The following is a 21,291-nucleotide window of genomic DNA, read 5'->3' on the forward strand; positions in this document are numbered from 1 at the left end:
GCCTCCCTGAGGGGCAGATGTACTAAGTATTGAAAAGTGATAAAATGTAGAGAGATAAACTATCAACCAATCAGCTCCTAACGGTCATTTTTCAAACACAGCCTGTAACATTGCAGTTAGGAGCTAATTATCTGGTACTTTATCTCTCTCCACTTTATCATTCTCCAAGACTTAGTACATCTCCCTTTTTGTCTCTTCAGGACCACACACAAGCTTGTGTAAAAGACACTTGTTATATCAGATGTGTCTCCAAATGTTAAGCGTGACAATCTGTCCCCATATATCACTGATCCTTACATGAAACTATAGAAAATCATGTTTTGTCTTACTTGTGTACTTGTCCTTCGTGACATGGATTTTTCAATCTGAATGCCTCACATAATCAGTGTGGCCCAAGACATTTCGTCATACAAAAATGGGTGATGTCAAGCCACAGCCTGACTGACAAGTAAATGTATACTGTTAACCAGGAACAGTAAACATTATTAATCCTTACCATTTTGATACATGTTATCCATCAATCAAAAGTCCCCCATATAAACCTCCTACAAAGTTGATGGGCATATGTTTTAACATTCCGCAACAAAATGATGTCTTATTATCTTATTATTATTATTATTATTATCTGTCTACATCCCTTTTGCCATTCTTCTCATTCAACAATCAGTATGTTAATATGAAAGTCTGTGAAACCAGGAGCGGCGGCTCCTGAGTGGCTGCTGGACTGCGAGCTTTGATTGGCTCATGAATCGGCGCATGGTTTGACATACATGCCGCTGCCGGACTGAGCACTGAGAGGCAGGAGAGGCGCGCTGCACTGTCTTCCCCTGACACACACACACACACATGCCCCCCACTGTGGGGGAGTATCTGGTACTGTGGGGGCATATCTGGCACTGTGGGGGCATATGTGTATCTGGCACTGTGGGGGCATATCTGGCACTGTAGGGGCAATTTGCTATCAGGAAATGTGGAAGCATATCTGGCACTGTGGGGACATATGTGTATCTGGCACTGTGGAGGCATATTTGTATCTGGCACTATGGGGGCATATCTGGCACCGTGAGGGCATATGTGTATCTGGCACCGTGGGGGCATATGTGTATCTGGCACTGTGGGGGCATATTTGTATCTGGCACTGTGGGGGCATATGTGTATCTGGCACTGCACTACTGGGGGCATATGTGTATCTGGCACTGCACTATTGGGGTCACATGTATATCTGGCGCCCCATATGTGCATCACATCCTCATTTTCATCAGCCATGCCCTTTCTGGCATGTGGCCACACCCATTTTTTGGCGTGCGTGCCTTCAGCGCGCACACAGTATCACTAACACATTTTTTCTACTTGCACCACTGACCGCAGCTATCCTGAGTCGCATGTAGTGTGCAAATGCATCACCCCCAGTACATCCATCAGCAAGGCTTACATTACTATCATCCGGAGTTTCACCTGGTCATGCTGGGTGCAGAAGATACCTTTGAAAGATGCGTGCGTCCATCTGGGAGTCGCATTGCAACTCTGCATACATGCCCACTATACACCCATTTAGACTGTGTACCACTGGGATCAGTACGAAATCCCGCCGGACGGGATCCCGGCGGTCGGAATCCTGACGCCAGAATCCCGACCGGCACAATCCCAACAGGGGGGTGAGCGCAATGCAGCCCCTTGCGGGCACGATGCCTCGCTACGTGCGGCACACTAATTTATTCTCCCTCTATGGGTGTCGTGGACACCCACAGAGGGAGAATATGTCGGGATTGTGCTGGTCGGGATTCCGGTGTTGGTATCTCGATCCGCTGGGATTCCGTCCAGCGGGATCTTGACCGCATCCCGTACCACTCGCTCAGTTGCTGCTCATTACCAACCATATTACCACAAGTGAAGATACCTGCAACATAACATAAAACACAGAACACTGGCGTACATATGTATTTATAGGTATGCTCACTGTGAGCGACTGGGATGCATGCTCAGTGTGGATATTCGCAACTGTGTCAACCTTGCTTGCAACTCAGAATGAGACACTAAACGCTCAGTTCAATTAGAAGTGACTATTTTACGAATTAGTGTGGCTACATGAAGCACTTACAGTACTGCTGGACTCTGGATTTTTGTTCTCAGTTTCCTAGAGCTATGTGCAAATACCACAAATCTAGGGCGAGATTGGGCTGCGAGGGGGGCAAGTTTTGCTGCTGTTGCCTGTGTTTCTTTCTACGCAGTTGCAACAGCAGCTCGTCTCCCTTACTCCAAGCTGAAGCCTTTAAATGAAAAATATTTCATTGTCAAAAACTAATTGTGTTTTCATCCATCTTTTTTGTCTCACCAGCCATGTATCCTAATGAATAACATCCAGCAGCTTCGAGTTCAACTGGAAAAAATGTTTGAAGCAATGGGTGGAAAGGATGTGAGTACACTAGGATTCTGTCCCTTATCTGCTATCTTTTAAACATATTTACTGTATCTTTAAGTCATTCTATGTTTACCATAATTGTGGGTCTGTTTCTTAAAACAGATACGGTTTTTTATGTTTTTATTAGAATAGAGTATATATTGGTTTACAAAATCTTCTCAGTAGTCTCCTCAAAAGTCCTTACTATCTCATAACAATACCTTGCTGTAAAAAGAGAAATGAACACAATAACAAAATAATTCTGATGCTTTATGATGATAAGCTGAAATATAGAATATCTATCTGATAAAGTGAACAGAGAAATTCAGTATACAAATGCAGGTATGATACAGTGCATTCCATATCAAATGAAAGGTACACATTACTTACATCATATTAATTACTTATACCCCTTTCACACCGCACAAATAACCCGGTATTGACCCGGTGTATTGCCGAATCGACACGCTTCGCCGTGCGGTTTGAAAGGGCCCATGGCGAATTCATGGGTCGCCTGACCCAGTAATTCAACCTGGGAATAAAGCAGTGTTATTCTCGGGTTGAATACCAGGTCAGGGGTAGTATGAATGGGTTGCCGGGTCGATGTGACCTGGGCACTGTTCACTATATAGGGAGAGGCAGCACGGAGATGAGCTCATCTCCCAGCGCCGCCCCACGCCGACATATTGCCAGGTCAGGGTGCAAGTTTTTAGGGTCCAATGCCTGGTCCCACCCAGTAAGGACCCGTTTCCAATTCCCGGGTGGGACCCGGCATTTGAGATGTGAAAGGGGTATTACTTATTTTCTTAGTCTCTCAGCTTCATTTTAGTCATTTACGGGCATGCAAGAAGCTGCAACTTGGACCATCAGCCTCATTTTTCTACACATACAGTATTTACTTTCTGTATCTTTAGTTGGACCCTGAAACAAGTGACATCCTCAAGGAGTTACAGGTGAAACTCAACAATGTTCTGGATGAGCTCAGCAGAGTGTTTTCTACAAGGTAAGTGAAGATACAGCACCTTGTAGGACTCATTTCTTAATGTGAGCAGAGGCGGATTGGCCATAGGGTTTACAGGGATGATTCCCGGAGGGCCGACGCACTGGTGGGGCCTGTTTTGTTTGAAGACATGTGGTTCTTTTTATAGACATAATGAATAAGATGCAAATTAATTTGCATATATGAAAATTACTTTGCCACTTAGCCTGTGATTGCAGATGATCTAGTGTATGCTCTGTCTGCCTGCTTGGCTGACATATAAGATTGAGTGAATAGTGATTGGGATACGGTTGGTGTAATAAGCAAGAAAATATATCTTTCTAAAGAATGATATAGTTTCCTAAATTCTGAAGGTGTATCATATAATGTGCTCATATTTAATTTGATATCTTTTTAACTTCCCCCTTGATGCTGGACATGCCCACTATCTGGAAAGTCTTGGGGGGAGGGTGCTGCTGCCATGGCCCATGGCTAGACCTTACACCTCTGGTGCTGCCCATGTGGGGCCACTAGTACAAATTTTTCCAGGGCCGCTTTTTGTTCCCAATCCACCCCTAAATGTGAGCATGAACAATCAAAATTTTTCACAATCATTGGACAGAAATTTATGTAGAATTTAGCCTTGTTAATCTAAATAAATAAATTGCAATTCTTGGAGAATAATAACAGTTACAGATTTTCAGTGTCCAGATTTGCCAATTATGAGGTAAAAAAGAACAAATATAATTATTAGGTGTATAGTTATTAGAGGGAGATAAGCCACTTCTTGGTGATAGTTCCCCCATGGAATGCATAGGGAGACCTGTTTAAGAAAGATTGTGACTGGAGATTTACTGCCGCAATTCTCTTATCGCTACCACCATTTCAGGATGGTGATACCAGAAGACCCTTACAGGAAAAATATAATAAAACTTTTTTTTTCTTATTTATTTCTTTTTCCACAAAAGTAGATCTGGAACCATTAGCTCTGGCATCCAGTTCCACTGCTCATGCACCAATGGGCCCAAGTCAATCTGGTGAAGCAGTAAGAGTCCACTTTCTAATGCCAGGCAGCATTGCCAGGGAGCTGAGCATCAGTAGCGGATCTTGCCACGGGCAAGCAGGACTTTTGCCCGGGGCGCCGGTGCCATCCGGAGGGCGCCGCACCAGGGCAAGATCGGCTGCTGCTGTGCCGCCCGCTGCCCCCCGCTGCCGCTGGCCGCTGTAAAGGGAAACTAGAGTTTCCCTTCGTGGAGAGGTCCTTTACCGTGCGGTGCGCAATGACGTCATCGCGCACCGCACAGCAAAGGTCCTCTCCACGAAGGGAACTAGACACTACGCGTCTAGTTTCCCTTTGTGGAGAGGACCTTTGCTGTGCGGTGCGCGATGACGTCATCGCGCACCGCACATTAAAGGACCTCTCCACGAAGGGCTTCACAGTGGCCAGCGGCAGCGGGGGGCACATTTCAGAGCGCTACAGTAGTCTGTACAGGGGGCATAAATGACCATGCCCCCTCTACGAAGCCACGCCCCCCATTGCCACCCGGGGCGCGCAAAGCCCCAGAACTGGCCCTGCTGAGCATGACTCAGGTGTCCCCCGTGATATTTTATTGGTAAATTAATTTGAGGTAAATCTAAATCTTTCTGCACATTACATCTGCCCCACCTGCAGTGCAACATGGTTTTGCCCATTAGTGTGCTTTTTTGGTTTGCTAACAAACCTGAATAACCTGCCACACGTACACATATAGACTAAGGTTCATTTTTAATTGTAAAATAAAACTATTACTTTGCATCTTTTCTACTTCTATTTTGTCATTGGATTTCTTGTCTACTTTCCCCAGTTTCCAACAGCACATTGAGGAGTGTGTAAAGCAAATGGGAGAGATTCTGAGCCAAGTCAAAGGGACAGGAAACGTGCCTGCCAGTAACTGCAGTAGTGTGGCCCAGGATGCTGATAATGTATTACAGCCTATACTGGACCCACTGGACAGCAAGTAAGAAAGATATATAACATTTGAAGAGGAGGTGCCATATGATATGTCAAGTAGTATATCGTATGGGTTAGCGTATGATTGACAGAAAATCTATTATTATTAGACATGACCAGACCTACTGCTATTTAGTGTGTGATCCAGTGGCATAACTCCCAGAGGCAATGGAAGCATTGGCCTCCAGGTGCCATCTGTCAGGAGGGCTCAGGGGACTCCTCTCTGTCTGTGCCTCCCCCTTCTCTGTGCAGTGCAGATGTCTAGCACCAGAGGCAGAGCAGTGAGGTTGGGGTCGGTTTGCTGCCTGATGTCTTCTCAAATCCCACAGACAGTGATACAAGGAGTCTAAGGTCTATTTGCTAAGCCTTGGATGGAGATAAATCCGATGGAGGTAAAGTCCACAGTGTGGGGTGTGGAAAGGGGAGAAGGAGAACATAGTGTGGGATGTGGATGAAGGAAGAGAGGAACAATGTTAAATATACATGGGGGGGGGGGGGGGGTAACATTATAATACAATATGTACTGCCCCTGTCCCCACTACATGATGATCACATTGCTTCCTCCCTAGCCCCCTCAGCTGTGCCACTGTGCATGTGCCAACAGCAGTTGGCACATGCGCAAGCTGAAGCTACTGGAGAGAGGGGCGCCACCATCTCTTTTACCTGTGGGCGCCTGGTATGAACTTACGTCCCTGGTGGGAACATTTTACTACTTGCCGTAACTTGTTTTTCTCTATCGTCCTAGTGGATGCTGGGGTTCCTGAAAGGACCATGGGGAATAGCGGCTCCGCAGGAGACAGGGCACAAAAAGTAAAGCTTTAGGATCAGGTGGTGTGCACTGGCTCCTCCCCCTATGACCCTCCTCCAAGCCTCAGTTAGATTTTTGTGCCCGGCCGAGAAGGGTGCAATCTAGGTGGCTCTCCTAAAGAGCTGCTTAGAAAAGTTTAGCTTAGGTTTTTTATTTTACAGTGAGTCCTGCTGGCAACAGGATCACTGCAACGAGGGACTTAGGGGAGAAGAAGTGAACTCACCTGCGTGCAGGATGGATTGGCTTCTTTGGCTACTGGACATTAGCTCCAGAGGGACGATCACAGGTACAGCCTGGATGGTCACCGGAGCCTCGCCGCCGGCCCCCTTGCAGATGCTGAAACAAGAAGAAGGTCCAGAATCGGCGGCATGAAGACTCCTCAGTCTTCTTAAGGTAGCGCACAGCACTGCAGCTGTGCGCCATTTCCTCTCAGCACACTTCACACGGCAGTCACTGAGGGTGCAGGGCGCTGGGAGGGGGGCGCCCTGGGAGGCAATGAAAACCTATTTTTGGCTAAAAATACCTCACATATAGCCTCCGGGGGCTATATGGAGATATTTAACCCCTGCCAGAATCCGTTAAGAGCGGGAGACGAGGCCGCCGAAAAAGGGGCGGGGCCTATCTCCTCAGCACACAGCGCCATTTTCCCTCACAGAAAGGCTGGAGGGAAGGCTCCCAGGCTCTCCCCTGCACTGCACTACAGAAACAGGGTTAAAACAGAGAGGGGGGGCACTAATTTGGCGTTAAAAATATATAAAAAAGATGCTATAAGGGAAAACACTTATATAAGGTTGTCCCTATATAATTATAGCGTTTTTGGTGTGTGCTGGCAAACTCTCCCTCTGTCTCTCCAAAGGGCTAGTAGGTCCTGTCCTCTATCAGAGCATTCCCTGTGTGTGTGCTGTGTGTCGGTACGTGTGTGTCGACATGTATGAGGACGATGTTGGTGAGGAGGCGGAGCAATTGCCTGTAATGGTGATGTCACTCTCTAGGGAGTCGACACCGGAATGGATGGCTTATTTAGGGAATTACGTGATAATGTCAACACGCGGCAAGGTCGGTTGACGACATGAGACGGCCGACAAACAATTAGTACCGGTCCAGACGTCTCAAAAACACCGTCAGGGGTTTTTAAAACGCCCGTTTACTTTAGTCGGTCGACACAGACACAGACAGGGACACTGAATCCAGTGTCGACGGTGAATAAACAAACGTATTCCTTATTAGGGCCACACGTTAAGGGCAATGAAGGAGGTGTTACATATTTCTGATACTACAAGTACCACAAAAGAGGGTATTATGTGGGATGTGAAAAAACTACCGTAGTTTTTCCTGAATCAGATAAATTAAATGAAGTGTGTGATGATGCGTGGGTTCCCCCCGATAGAAAATATGGGCGGTATACCCTTTCCCGCCAGAAGTTAGGGCGCGTTGGGAAACACCCCTTAGGGTGGATAAGGCGCTCACACGCTTATCAGAACAAGTGGCGGTACCGTCTATAGATAGGGCCGTCCTCAAGGAGCCAGCTGACAGGAGGCTGGAAAATATCATAAAAAGTATATACACACATACTGGTGTTATACTGCGACCAGCGATCGCCTCAGCCTGGATGTGCAGAGCTGGGGTGGCTTGGTCGGATTCCCTGACTAAAAATATTGATACCCTTGACAGGGACAGTATTTTATTGACTATAGAGCATTTAAAGGATGCATTTCTATATATGCGAGATGCACAGAGGGATATTTGCACTCTGGCATCAAGAGTAAGTGCGATGTCCATATCTGCCAGAAGATGTTTATGGACACGACAGTGGTCAGGTGATGCAGATTCCAAACGGCACAAAGGTGTATTGCCGTATAAAGGAAGAGGAGTTATTTGGGGTCGGTCCATCGGACCTGGTGGCCACGGCAACTGCTGGAAAATCCACCGTTTTTACCCTAAGTCACATCTCTGCAGAAAAAGACACCGTCTTTTCAGCTTCAGTCCTTTCGTCCCTATAAGAGTCATATCTGCCCAGGGATAGAGGAAAGGGAAGAAGACTGCAGCAGGCAGCCCATTCCCAGGAACAGAAGCGTTCCACCGCTTCTGACAAGCTCTCAGCATGACGCTGAGACCGTACAGGACCCCTGGATCCTACAAGTAGTATCCCAGGGGTACAGATTGGAATGTCGAGACGTTTCCCCTGCGCAGGCTCCTGAAGTCTGCTTTACCAAGGTCTCCCTCCGACAAGGAGGCAGTATGGGAAACAATTCACGAGCTGTATTCCCAGCAGGTGATAATTAAATTACCCCTCCTACAACAAGAAAAGGGGTATTATTCCACACTATATTGTGGTACTGAAGCCAGAAGGCTAGGTGAGACCTATTCTAAATCTAAAAAAATTTGAACACTTACAAAGGTTCAAATCAAGATGGAGTCACTCAGAGCAGTGATAACGAACCGGGAAGAAAGGGACTATATGGTGTCCCGAGACATCAGGGATGCTTACCTCCATGTCCCAAATTTGCCCTTATCACTAAGGGTACCTCAGGTTCGTGGTACAGAACTGTCACTATCAGTTTCAGACGCTGCCGTTTGGATTGTCCACGGCACCCCGGGTCTTTACCAAGGTAATGGCCGAAATGATGGTTCTTCTTCGAAGAAAAGGCGTCTTAATTATCCCTTACTTGGACGATCTCCTGATAAGGGCAAAGTCCAGGGAACAGTTGGAGGTCGGAGTAGCACTATCTCGGATACTGTTACAACAGCAGGGGTGGATTCTAAATATTCCAAAATCGCAGCTGATCCCGACAACAAGTCTCCTGTGCTTAGGGATGATTCTGGACACAGTCCAGAAAAAGGTGTTTCTCCCGGAAGAGAAAGCCAGGGAGTTATCCGAGCTAGTCAGGAACCTCCTAAAATCAGTGCATCATTGCACAAGGGCCATGGTAAAAAAATGGTGACTTCCTTCGAAGCAATTCCAGTCGGCAGATTTCATGCAAGAACTTTTCAGTGGGATCTGCTGGACAAATGGTCCGGATCGCATCTTCAGATGCATCAGCGGATAACCCTATATCCAAGGACAAGGGTGTCTCTCCTGTGGTGGTTACAGAGTGCTCATCTTCTAGAGGGCCGCAGATTCGGCATTCAGTTTTGGATGTTGGTGACCACGGAGGCCAGCCCGAGAGGCTGGGGAGCAGTCACACAAGGAAAAAATTTCCAGGGAGTGTGATCAAGTCTGGAGACTTTTCTCCACATAAATATAGCTAAGGGTAAATTTATAATGCTCTAAGCTTAGCAAGACCTCTGCTTCAAGGTCAGCCGGTATTGATCCAGTGGGATAAAACATCACGGCAGTCGCCCACGTAAATAGACAGGGCGGCACAAGAAGCAGGAGGGCAGTGGCAAAAACTGCAAGGACTTTTCGCTGGGCGGAAAATCATGTGATAGCACTGTCAGCAGTGTTTCATTCCGGGAATGGAAACTGGGAAGCAGACTTCCTCAGTAGGCACGACCTCCACCCGGCAGAGTGGGAACTTCATGGGGAAGTTTTCCACATGATTGTAAACCGTTGGGAATTACCAAAGGTGGACATGATGGCGTCCCGTCTGAACAAAAAACGGGACAGGTATTGCGCCAGGTTAAGAGACCCTCAGGCAATAGCTGTGGACGTTCTGGTAACACCGTGGGTGTACCAGTCGGTGTATGTGTTCCATCCTCTGCTTTTCATACCTAAGGTACTGAGAATTATAAGACGTAGAGGAGTAAGAACTATACTCATGGCTCCGGATTGGCCAAGAAGGACTTGGTACCCGGAACTTCAAGAGATGCTCACAGAGGACTTATGGCCTCTGCCGCTAAGAAGGGACTTGTTTCAGCAAGTACCATGTCTGTTCCAAGACTTACCGCAGCTGCGTTTGACGGCATGGCGGTGGAACGCCGGATCCTAAGGGAAAAGGCATTCAGGAAGAGGTCATTCCTACCCTGGTCAAAGCAAGAAAGGAGGTGACCGCACAACATTATCACCACATGTGGTGAAAATATGTTGCGTGGTGTGAGGCCAGGAAGGCCCCACGAAGAAATTTCAACTCGGTCGATTCCTGCATTTCCTGCAAACAGGAGTGTCTATGGGCCTCAAATTGGGGTCCATTAAGGTTCAAATTTCGGCCCTGTCGATTTTTCTTCCAGAAAGAATTGGCTTCAGTTCCTGAAGTCCAGAAGTTTGTCAAGGGAGTATTGCATATACAACCCCCTTTTTGTGCCTCCAGTGGCACTGTGGGATCTCAACGTAGTTCTGGGATTCCTCAAAACACATTGGTTTAAAACCAGTCAAATCTGTGGATTTGAAGCATCTCACATGAAAAGTGAACATGCTCTTGGACCTGGCCTGGACCAGGCGAGTGTCAAATTGGTGGTTTTTTTCTCAAAAAAGCCCATATCTGTTTGTCCATTCGGACAGGGCAGAGCTGCGGACTCGTCCCCAGTTCTCTCCCTAAGGTGGTGTCAGTGTTTCACCTGAACCAGCTTATTGTGGTGTCTTGCGCCTACTAGGGACTTGGAGGACTCCAAGTTGCTAGATGTGGTCAGGGCCCTGAAAATATAGGTTCCAGGACGGCTGGAGTCAGGAAAACTGACTTGCTGTTATCCTGTATGCACCCAACAAACTGGGTGCTCTTGCTTCTAAGCAGACTTTTGCTAGTTGGATGTGTAATACAATTCAGCTTGCACATTCTGTGGCAGGCCTGCCACAGCCAAAATATGTAAATGCCCATTCCACAAGGAAGGTGGGCTCATCTTGGGCGGCTGCCCGAGGAGTCTCGGCTTTACAACTTTGCCGAGCGGCTTTTTAGTCAGGGGCAAACACGTTTGTAAAATCCTACAAATTTGATAACCTGGCTAAGGAGGACCTGGAGTTCTCTCATTCGGTGCTGCAGAGTCATCCGCACTCTCCCGCCCGTTTGGGAGCTTTGGTATAATCCCCATGGTCCTTTCAGGAACCCCAGCATCCACTAGGACGATAGAGAAAATAAGAATTTACTTACCGATAATTCTATTTCTCGGAGTCCGTAGTGGATGCTGGGCGCCCATCCCAAGTGCGGATTATCTGCAATACTTGTACATAGTTACAAAAATCGGGTTATTATTGTTGTGAGCCATCTTTCAGAGGCTCCGCTGTTATCATACTGTTAACTGGGTTCAGATCACAGGTTGTACAGTGTGATTGGTGTGGCTGGTATGAGTCTTACCCGGGATTCATAAATCCTTCCTTATTGTGTACGCTCGTCCGGGCACAGTATCCTAACTGAGGCTTGGAGGAGGGTCATAGGGGGAGGAGCCAGTGCACACCACCTGATCCTAAAGCTTTACTTTTTGTGCCCTGTCTCCTGCGGAGCCGCTATTCCCCATGGTCCTTTCAGGAACCCCAGCATCCACTACGGACTCCGAGAAATAGAATTATCGGTAAGTAAATTCTTATTTTCTGTGAATCAGCAATCTGGGCAATCTCTTAACTCATTAGTTACCTTACAACTCATCATGACTTGTTTATGTGTTCAAGAGTTTAAACCATCTGAAAATTGTGTAGCTTAATGTATTTGCTTTAGCTCTACTGTTTATAATAATATTTAAGACTGGATCAAATTTTGATATCATTGAATGGCTAAAATATTGAAATTCATTAGTACAGACCAGAAAGACAGCTCAGCAATAGCTAGGCCGATTTGTGTAATTAGACAACTAGGGCACAGAAAAAAGTTACCATACGTGGAGTTGCAATCCATGATTGAGTGTAAGGAATGATAACTAGAGTGATGTTAATAGCACAATAGGATTAATAACATACCTCTCTCTGCTTTATTTATCAGCCTTACTCTTTTTGCTAAAATTTGTGAGAAGACTGTTTTGAAACGTGTTTTGAAGGAGCTATGGAAACTTGTAATGAACACTATGGAAAAAACTATAGTACTACCACCATTGACGGACCAGACGGTGAGTCTCTAAAAATCAGGAAAATTGCAATCTTTAGGGTTGGAAATTATCTCAAAAGCACCTGGTGTATATCACCAATGACCTGCTGCCTTCTTGTTTAGTAGCAACTGACTAATTGTGGCATGTAACAAAATATTTATTTAAGTGGATCAAAGACTCAAATCCTTTGTTTACCATGGCATTCTCTGTAGCAACTAGTTCACTGAATGCAGTGAACTTCCATCAAATGTATGAACCTGATTCAGTGTATGCAGCACAATACTCGTGAAACTTCTTGCAGATGAAACAGATGTATAGCCTAAATTCAGAAAGCCACAAAAGCGCTTTCCTGTCTTTCTTCATTTTAATTATTTTTTTCAGATGCTAAACTTCATGAGAATTCTCTTCTAAAATATATATTATAATGTGACCAGTTTCCTCCAGAATAAAGGTGCTATACGTTAAGTTACAGTAGGTTAGAGCACCTTTGGAAAGAGCAAAGAACAATTGCAGTAACTGAATAGATCAGTCATATGAAGTATCTTGAACATTTTACTTGATTTCATATTAATTGAAACTGCATCAAATAAACATAATGGAAAGGTGTCCATCCATGTCCATTCAAGGGATACATTCCATAATCTTATCCTTTGCTAATTGTGAGATGCCATAATGATCTAGAGGCCTATTTATCACCATTCGCATCCAGGATGCAGATGACAGGTGATAAAATCGCCCAAACACCCACTGCGATAATTGATTACATCGCAGGGATGTATCAATTATCGCATGCAGGGACAGAGCTTGCGGTCAAGCTCTGTCCCTGCAATGACACTCCGCCGCATCATCGGGTATTTCTTGGAAAAAATACCCCAATGTCCTACATAGTTAATGAGTTGGAAAGAGGCAAAATGCCCATCGGGTTCAACCTGTAATCTGTCTTAAGCCGAGTTCATTATAATGTCCCAATTAAAATAATGTTTTATGTTTAGTTATCAACTGTAAATCATGTTCCTCCCAGATTAACAATGTCAATATTTTAAATGCTATAACCTTGGATATCTTTTTCAGTCAGAAATGTATCCAATCCATTTTTAAATTCATAAATAGAGTTCGCCATTACCACCTTCTCTGGCAGGGAATTCCAGATCCTTATTGTCCTAACAGTGAAGAACCCTTTCCTACGTTGCGTATGGAATTTTCTCTCCTCTAGCCTCAGCGAGTGACCTCCCGTCTTATACAGAGTTCTCTTAATAAACAATTCCTCTGATAACTCTTTGTAATTTCCCTATATATATTTGAAGATATTGATGTCTCCTCTTAGATGCCTCTTTTCTAGTGTATACAATTTCAACGTAGTGAGCTTTTCCTCATACTCCTGCTGCTCTTGCGCCGCCCCGCCGACATCGCCGCTACCGCCACCACCAGGTCGACCCCCCATCCCCGTCACGACTACCCCTGAGCGCCGCGGACCCACCCCCCAGCAGATCAATATACTCACATGTCCAGGGAGCTGGTCCATGCTGCTTCTGCTGGGCTGCCAGGCACCGGATCCTGTGTGCTGCGATGACCCCCGGTGCTGTAAGGTGCGCTGCCGCTTTGCAGTGTCACTTTACTGCACCGGGGTCCATTGCAGCACATGGAGGACCCGGCGCCCGGCATCGCTCACCGGAGCAGCGGACACTGGCTCTCTGGACAGTTGAGTATCGCAGTGCTGCCCTGTGATCTCGCCAGCCTGAGCTGGCAAGATTAGCACAGGGCACACTGCGGTGTTTTTTCAAAAATTTTTTAGTAAATTTGCCCACATCACATTTCCCATTATAAGTATGGGGAATGCTATGTGGCTTACTAAAAAAAAGTGAATTAAAGAGTTTGGAGCAGTTTTTCATGAAAACTGCTCCAAATGCCCTTTAATACATTCAGGTGATACTAAAATAATGTTCATAAATAGGCCCCCTATAATTAGATGAAAGCTGTGGAGCAGCTAAAGATCCCGGAGCTTCAGTCAGCACTCCCATTACAACCGCCACCCACAATGTGTGGCAGTTGTATGTCATGTTACTTGCAGTAGTCTAGAGTTTTGCAGCAGTTTTGCTAATTTTCTAAATTCAAACCTGTCAGGAATCTGCTGTCAATACAGATTTTAGAACACAACTGAACATTGGTTCACCATCAATGTTTTATATATTATAACTATGGAAAGTGTAGAATCTCCTGAAAAACTGACCGCAAACTCACCCAAATAATAGATTACCTACCAAGCTTGTACCAAACACTGCCTAGCTCAATAGGATCTGTGCAGGCTTCAATGAATAAAATATGTAAAAATTGGATTAAAAACAAACAAACAACAACAACGTGGGGTCCCCTCAGTAACAATAACCAGACCTAGGCCTCTGAACCGAGACTTGTTTTGAAAAATAGGGGAGGAGAGGGGGTAATCAATAACCCCTGCCATAATGTCAATCAGCCCTAGACTGGTCAGGTCAAGTCTGGAATTCCTAGGGAAGTGTTGATCCCCAAAAGTAGGTTCCCACTCGCTAAGGACAACCAGCCCAGGGATCATCTTCGCACCCATGGTGCTTTTGGTGTTGTGGTAATAATTATTAATAGTAATAATGTTCTTTACAGGTGTACTACTGGTTGGAAAAGGCTGCCAGCGCATGATGGCACTTGGACAACCACAAATGCCACCATGCATGAGCAACTATGGAAATTGGTCCTCTTTGGTCTATGTAGCATCCGTAATCTTGGCAACACAAAATAAACCCCACTTCTGCTCCTCCAGGAGCCCCAGAGTTCACTCAAAGACACTCTCCATAGTAACGAATGTGGCTGTGCTGATTAGTAGTAGTAGCTGCCACGCTCTGTCCACTCAATTTTTCTTACATGCAGGTTAAATACTGACTATTTTTGCATGTAGTCTACAAATGCTTTATTTTTACACTGCAATTTAGATTTGAGCGAAGACATGCCCCTCCCAAATCTAAATCTGACATTATAAATCTGCCCCACCTGCAGTGCGACATGGTTTTACCAAGCTGCAAAGTTACTCAGAATCAGCATCTATACCTCGGCATTTAGCCTGTACCATGATTACATGTAGTTTCCTGTAACAGGAGCTGTCCACAAGATACTTTCCTGACTGCTGCTGTTACGTGAACCTACAAATCCCTAATACATGAAAAGCCACAGCTGGAGCCTCAGTTTCCTTGCAGATATACTGCCCGTGGTTCATTTACTAAGCCCCAAGTAAACTACCGTGAGGGCAGATTTGTCACAAAAACATGGCTATGTCTTTTGAGAAGCTTTTAAGTAAACAGAACAGTCTCAACAACTAAGACTAAAAATACATACTGTATGGTTTATGTATGCACATAAGTCAGTTTTGCGGACAGATCATGTGATTTCACAGTGCATGCATCCAAGAAGAGCATACGCAAATATGAGCACCTACATTAGATTTTCGTTTGCGTATCTTAACCTGAATGGGTCTAAATGGAAGTAAATGTCAGGCTAAGGGAACCATGTATCAATATTTGCATTGGCATTGCAATTTATGTGTGATATTAGCGCCCAAAATGGCAATGTAGCATGCGGTTATATTGCCTGCATGTATCATAGAGCACCTGCAGGGACAGGTAAGTGCTCAGAGTGACTCACTGGACTCATGTACATGCGCGGTCTGCTGACCATGCACGGTGGCCATTGCCATTGAGGATACAGGAGGAATGCTCTGCCAGTGATTTCTGTTATCTGTAGCCCTTAGGCTACACCTTTAGGTGGCATAAGCTGCGGGCCAAACCCTGGTTGCATTGCGTAGCTTGGTAAATCTGACTGCATTGCATACCCTATAGAAACCTATTGAGGTTATAGCTGCTTGCCAGCTATGTTGAGTTATACAGACTCAAATATCGATCAATGAAAAACATATAGGTTCATGGTGGGCGCAAGTCCATGCTGATAGTGATGGCAGCTACTTTTGCAAGTGAATGCATGGAGCTGTCAAGAGGCATAGATACAGCTACTCTGAGTCCAGACAAAAATTTGCATTTATTTCCATACAATGTGGCCTAGAACTCAGACTCGGGTTCCAATGTATAGATAGTTAAAATATAGACAGGCATTAGGTTGACACCATATGGTCAACGGTCAAAAGGTCGACAGGGTCAAAATGTTGACAATCAAAATATCGACAGGGTCAAAAAGTCGACACATGGTTTTTATGTTTTATTCATACTTTTACAACTTTTGCCTCATTTACAAACTATTACCTTTAGTAACCTTTAGACAATTACAAACAAAAAAATTGTCTACATTTTCACCCTGTCGACCTTTTGACTGTGAACTATATGGGATCGACCTAATGACTGTCTATCTTTTAACGAACTTCTATACCTCACCCCTCAGAATCAGGACTACAGTGATTCAGCCTCAAAGTTTTTCCATAAAATTGAATACAAACTATTTACTTAATTCTGTAAAATGAAGTAATTAAGTATTCTATGCTGACTGTGATGTCACTGAATTGATCCCTTATTTACTATCTTGAGGTAATAAATAGGTGCAAATAGTGCACATAGGTGCAACCAGTCAGTTGCTACAGTAGTTCGATGACTGAAAATCAATGATTTATGGTCATAGGCAATGTTTCAACTGTATTAGTAAATAATATCTCTGCTTATCGTGTACAATGTTGTAACCTACTACATTTGGTTTAGGTGTGTAGAAAGATAGTACTGTATAATTTGTAAACTATGTGTAATAGGATTTGTGGGCCCATAAATTAGAAACTGTTACCAAATTCTCCATTCCTGGAATTCCACATTTAAATAACATAGGATGTAAGTACAGCAGCGTCCCACCCTGTGGTGGCACCCAGTGTGGGAATACAAATAGTGCATGCTACTCAGCTGCACGTCAGCAAAAAAGGGTGTGGCTTCTAGGTAGGGGTGTGACTTCACAGGAAGGGCCTGTTTTCGACACTCTGTGGGTCCAGGAGATACGGGCTGCCCCCTGAGACCAGTCTGCTCAGTGTCAGCTCCAGGAGCGTTTCTACAGAGGAGGGGGCCCGTGTGCACCACCGGGTGGGCCCCCTCCTCTGAATGGCGCTGTAGACTCCGGCAATGTGCCGGAGTCTACTGCGCATGCACAGGTCTCCGGAAACATGGCGCCCGCCATGATCCGGAGACCAATTTGGCTACCGCGCATGCGCGCCGGCCATTTTGGCGGAGATTTCCGCCGCGGATGCTGCTTCCACCGCTGCACTCCGGTAATGTAAGTATTTAAATGGGTACAATGTGTGCGGTGTGGGGCCCCCTGGACCTAGGGGCCCGTGTGCACCACACACCTTGCACCCATTATAGAAACGCCAATGGTCACCTCCTATACTGTGACAGGAGAAGGTGCTGCACATAATGTTACAGTGCAGCACTTGGCTCCTGCCGATGAGGAAAAGTCGGCACTTTGGTGTCACTCCTCTGCGGGTGACACCTCGGTGCGGCCCGCGGCCCCGTAGTGACGCCACCGTGTAAGTACTTGATGGTTCCTTAGATTGTGTTTTGTACTTCCTTTTTCTTTTGGTCTTACTTTACTGCGTGAGTATTGGTCATCATTCACATATGCAGCTGAAAAGCTGATAATTCTAATTCTTTATTGCCAGAGCACAAGCATTAATGTAGTAATGATTACATTACAGGTTGATTACTTTTGTATTTCCGGGGTCTGTATCAGTGTTTCCCAACTCCAATCCTTATGGAACCCTAACAGTGCGTGTTTTCTATGTCTGCTCACATAGGGGTCTGTTCATGCAGCAGTGAAAAGAGTGGAGAAACAGACCAGAGGAGAAGTTGCCCATAGCAACCTATCAGTATCTCCCTTACATTTTACAAAATGTACTGTACTTGATAAAGGCTTCTTTCAAAGCTGATTGGTTGCTATGGGTAACTTCTCACCTGATCCTTTTCTCCACTCTTATCACTGACTCATAAATAGATCAGTCAGGGGTCTATTCATGAAGCAGTGAAAAGAGTGGAGAAACAGACCAGCGGAGAAGTTGCCCATGGCAACTAATCAGCATCTCCCTTACATTTTATAGAATGTACTTGATAAAGGCTTCCTCCAAAGCTGATTGGTTGCCATGGATAACTTCTCCAACGGTCCTTTTCCCCAGTCTATTCACTGCTTCATGAATAGACCCCATACTTACAAGTGCAATAATTAGCACTACCTGCGGTTTTTCTAAAATGTGCCAGTCAGTAATGGATACACCTCTGCTCCAGCACAGAGTTATGGAAACATTCACTCTAATGGTTCCCTGATGGCTGGAGATGGTGGTAATCAAGTGGTGATTTTGGAGTTGTTTCGTTTCAGTTACTAATGAGTGTCGTATTAAAGCGTATGGGTGCAACCCAAACCTTTGTAATGCAGCACTTTATATTATTTTTGATAATACACCACTTTCATATATTCCATTTATAAGTTAAATGGCACTAGTACTAAAACGTACACATTTCTAAGGTGTTATTATATAATGTAATATATAATACAAGTATTTAACTTAGGTCATGTGATCCCTCTTCTGTATTGGGGTACTGCTATTGTATATACTTTACTGTAGTAGGGTGGCAGAAAATGTATTAATGTACAAATTTAGTAATAATGTAAAATAAGAATTAAGTAAATTCTGATAAGTAGTATAAATAGGGCAGGTCGTTGTTGTCTTTTTTGAATATTTCAAAGTGATAACTTGAGATTGTTTAACCATTGTTACTTTAAAGGTGTTACTTTCGGGGATGCGGACATGTGACTGCCGCTTGGGATCCCAGCAATCACCATGCCGACGCCGGGATCCCATGTGATCACACGCCAAACAGTCGGTATGCGGACTAACAGGGACTATTCCCACTCTGCGAGCCACCAAGCCTGCTGCATGGCAAGCGCAGCGAGCCCACAAGGGGCTTTGTTGTGCTCGCCCGCCCCACACACACACACTGGCATTCTGCTGCAGGGATCCCAGAGTCGGTATACTGACCGCCAGGATCCCCAGCGCCGGTCTCCCAGCCCCAACCCACTTTAAACGCCTGAATTATGATGAAATGTGGTTACTTCTTCAATGTCTACAGTGAGCCTCACACATTATACCAGTAACGTTTCATAAATGCTTATGTCACACATGCTTATCAACATTGTCACGTATACAGTACATCGATAATAAGAATAATGCTCCAATACACTGATTATATGAACAGTTTCCCTGCACAGTATACCAGAAGTATACCATTAATTATTCTACATAAATTAAATCAGAATTGTTTTAATATTTATTATATCAGTATTTTCCCCAATTTATCACACCTTCAGTAATGAAATACTTAAAGTCTGATAGGCCTAGAAAAGGCTGCTTCCCAGCATGGTAGGAGAAGTAACACAAACCAACATATTAATGACAGTATATTACACCAGCCGAAAGACATAAATACCATGCTTCTAATAAAGATGTGTGTAATCCCAGCCCATCATATAACAGTGACGTTGTCTTCATGTAGAGACATGACAGCTTCCCGCCTCCCCACCAGTACAGGTATTAGCCCAGAACATACCTTACCTTTTGGGTATTCTGCCCGGGATCCAGTCTCTAGGTCGACAGTAACTAGGTTGACACTATCTAGGTCGACCTCTATTGGTCGACAGTAACTAGGTCGACAGGGTTTCTAGGTCGACAGGTTAAAATGTCGACACGAGTTTTTTACCATTTTTCCTTTTTTGGAACCTTTTCATACTTAACGATTCACGTGGACTACGATTGGAACGGTAATCTGTGCCAAGCACAGCCATGCGAGGGGACACGGTGCCCTAATTGGGGTTCCCGGTCACTCTACGAAGAAAACAACACCAAAAAAACATTAAAAAATCATGTTGACCTTTTGACCTGTTGACCTAGACCATGTCGACCTAAAGACCCTGTAGACCTAGATACCCTGTCGACCTAGTTACTGTCGACTAATAGTGGTCGACCTAGACACTGTCGACCTAGTTACTCTCTACCTTCCATACCACACCCATTCTGCCCATGAAGGCTATATGTATAGCTGAACTGTTATGCAGATAAGTGTGGATAACTTAATGACAAAATAATGTAACGTGCAGACTACATAATAAATACTCTGGTCCTGAATATTTCTTGTGCTTGCAATAACGATTTTGTTGTAATCAAGGATTACATTATTACACTGTATTTTTACCTGTGATAATGACTGATGATCAGCTGAATGTTCAACTTCTCTCTGAATACAGTATACATTATAAATATTATTAGAAGCATGCAGCTTAGATCTACTCCTTATGATTGTTTGAGAAAAGCAAATCATTTACAGATTTGATGAGCATATCAGAGTAACGGTAACAGAGGGCACCAGTTGCTGCCAATTATGCCAACAATAAATATTCTTTGAATTACTGTATTTATTTTCACTAAGGAGCAACTGGCCAGTACCACTTCACTTGCTCTTTGTGCTGGATGAAGTTCTTAGTATTACAGTATGTACAGTTTTATTACAGTATTATTGTTATGTACGATACTTAATACAAAAAAACAGTGTAATTCTATAATGCTCTTGTCCAGTTTTCATGTCACAGCATCCAAGTGTTCCTGCAAATGTGATTCATATGTTGGTAAATATGAAAATGTACAGTATATTTTTGGTCATAGCGCTGCTATGGGGAATACCCTGCACAATCATAGGAGATCTTAGACATGGACATCAAGTACAGACAAAGGAAAGTCAATTATTACACTGAGGAAACAACTGGAAGACAGTTGAAAACCTTACTAGACTATAATATACTAATATACTCAAGGTGTTGTAAAGCCAGTGCTACCAAGAAGAAATAGTGAATGCTACTCTTCGGATAGTCCTGAAAAAGTTCTCAATCAAATAATACCGCTTTCACACTGCTAAAGCCGAGTTGCACCCAGGATTTGTACACAGCAGGGACGTGCGGTGAGCGTACTTCTCGGCAAGACCCCTTTCAGTCAGACCGCCCAACCCACACCGCACCTAGGGGGCTTACCCGATCACACTGCACCTTGGGGGTCATTCCGAGCGAGTTGATCGCTCGCTAGCTGTTTTTTGCAGCCGTGCAAACGCATAGTCGCTTCCCACGGGGTA

The 21,291-nt window shown here is 44.7% G+C and overlaps 1 protein-coding gene across 17 annotated transcripts in view; it reads left to right on the plus strand.

Moving 5' to 3' along the window:
- Positions 1-21,291, plus strand: part of UNC13A (unc-13 homolog A) — a 425,576-nt gene that overhangs the window by 295,591 nt on the left and 108,694 nt on the right. For all 17 annotated transcript variants that reach the window (XM_063915631.1, XM_063915548.1, XM_063915566.1 and 14 more), the window contains 4 exons: positions 2,336-2,413; positions 3,313-3,401; positions 5,222-5,374; positions 12,019-12,142. In XM_063915631.1, the coding sequence (XP_063771701.1) occupies positions 2,336-2,413; positions 3,313-3,401; positions 5,222-5,374; positions 12,019-12,142 (444 nt within the window). The remainder of the gene's footprint in view (positions 1-2,335; positions 2,414-3,312; positions 3,402-5,221; positions 5,375-12,018; positions 12,143-21,291) is intronic.

The sequence above is a fragment of the Pseudophryne corroboree genome, chromosome 1 (assembly GCF_028390025.1).
Source record: "Pseudophryne corroboree isolate aPseCor3 chromosome 1, aPseCor3.hap2, whole genome shotgun sequence".
Classification (NCBI taxonomy): domain Eukaryota; kingdom Metazoa; phylum Chordata; class Amphibia; order Anura; family Myobatrachidae; genus Pseudophryne; species Pseudophryne corroboree.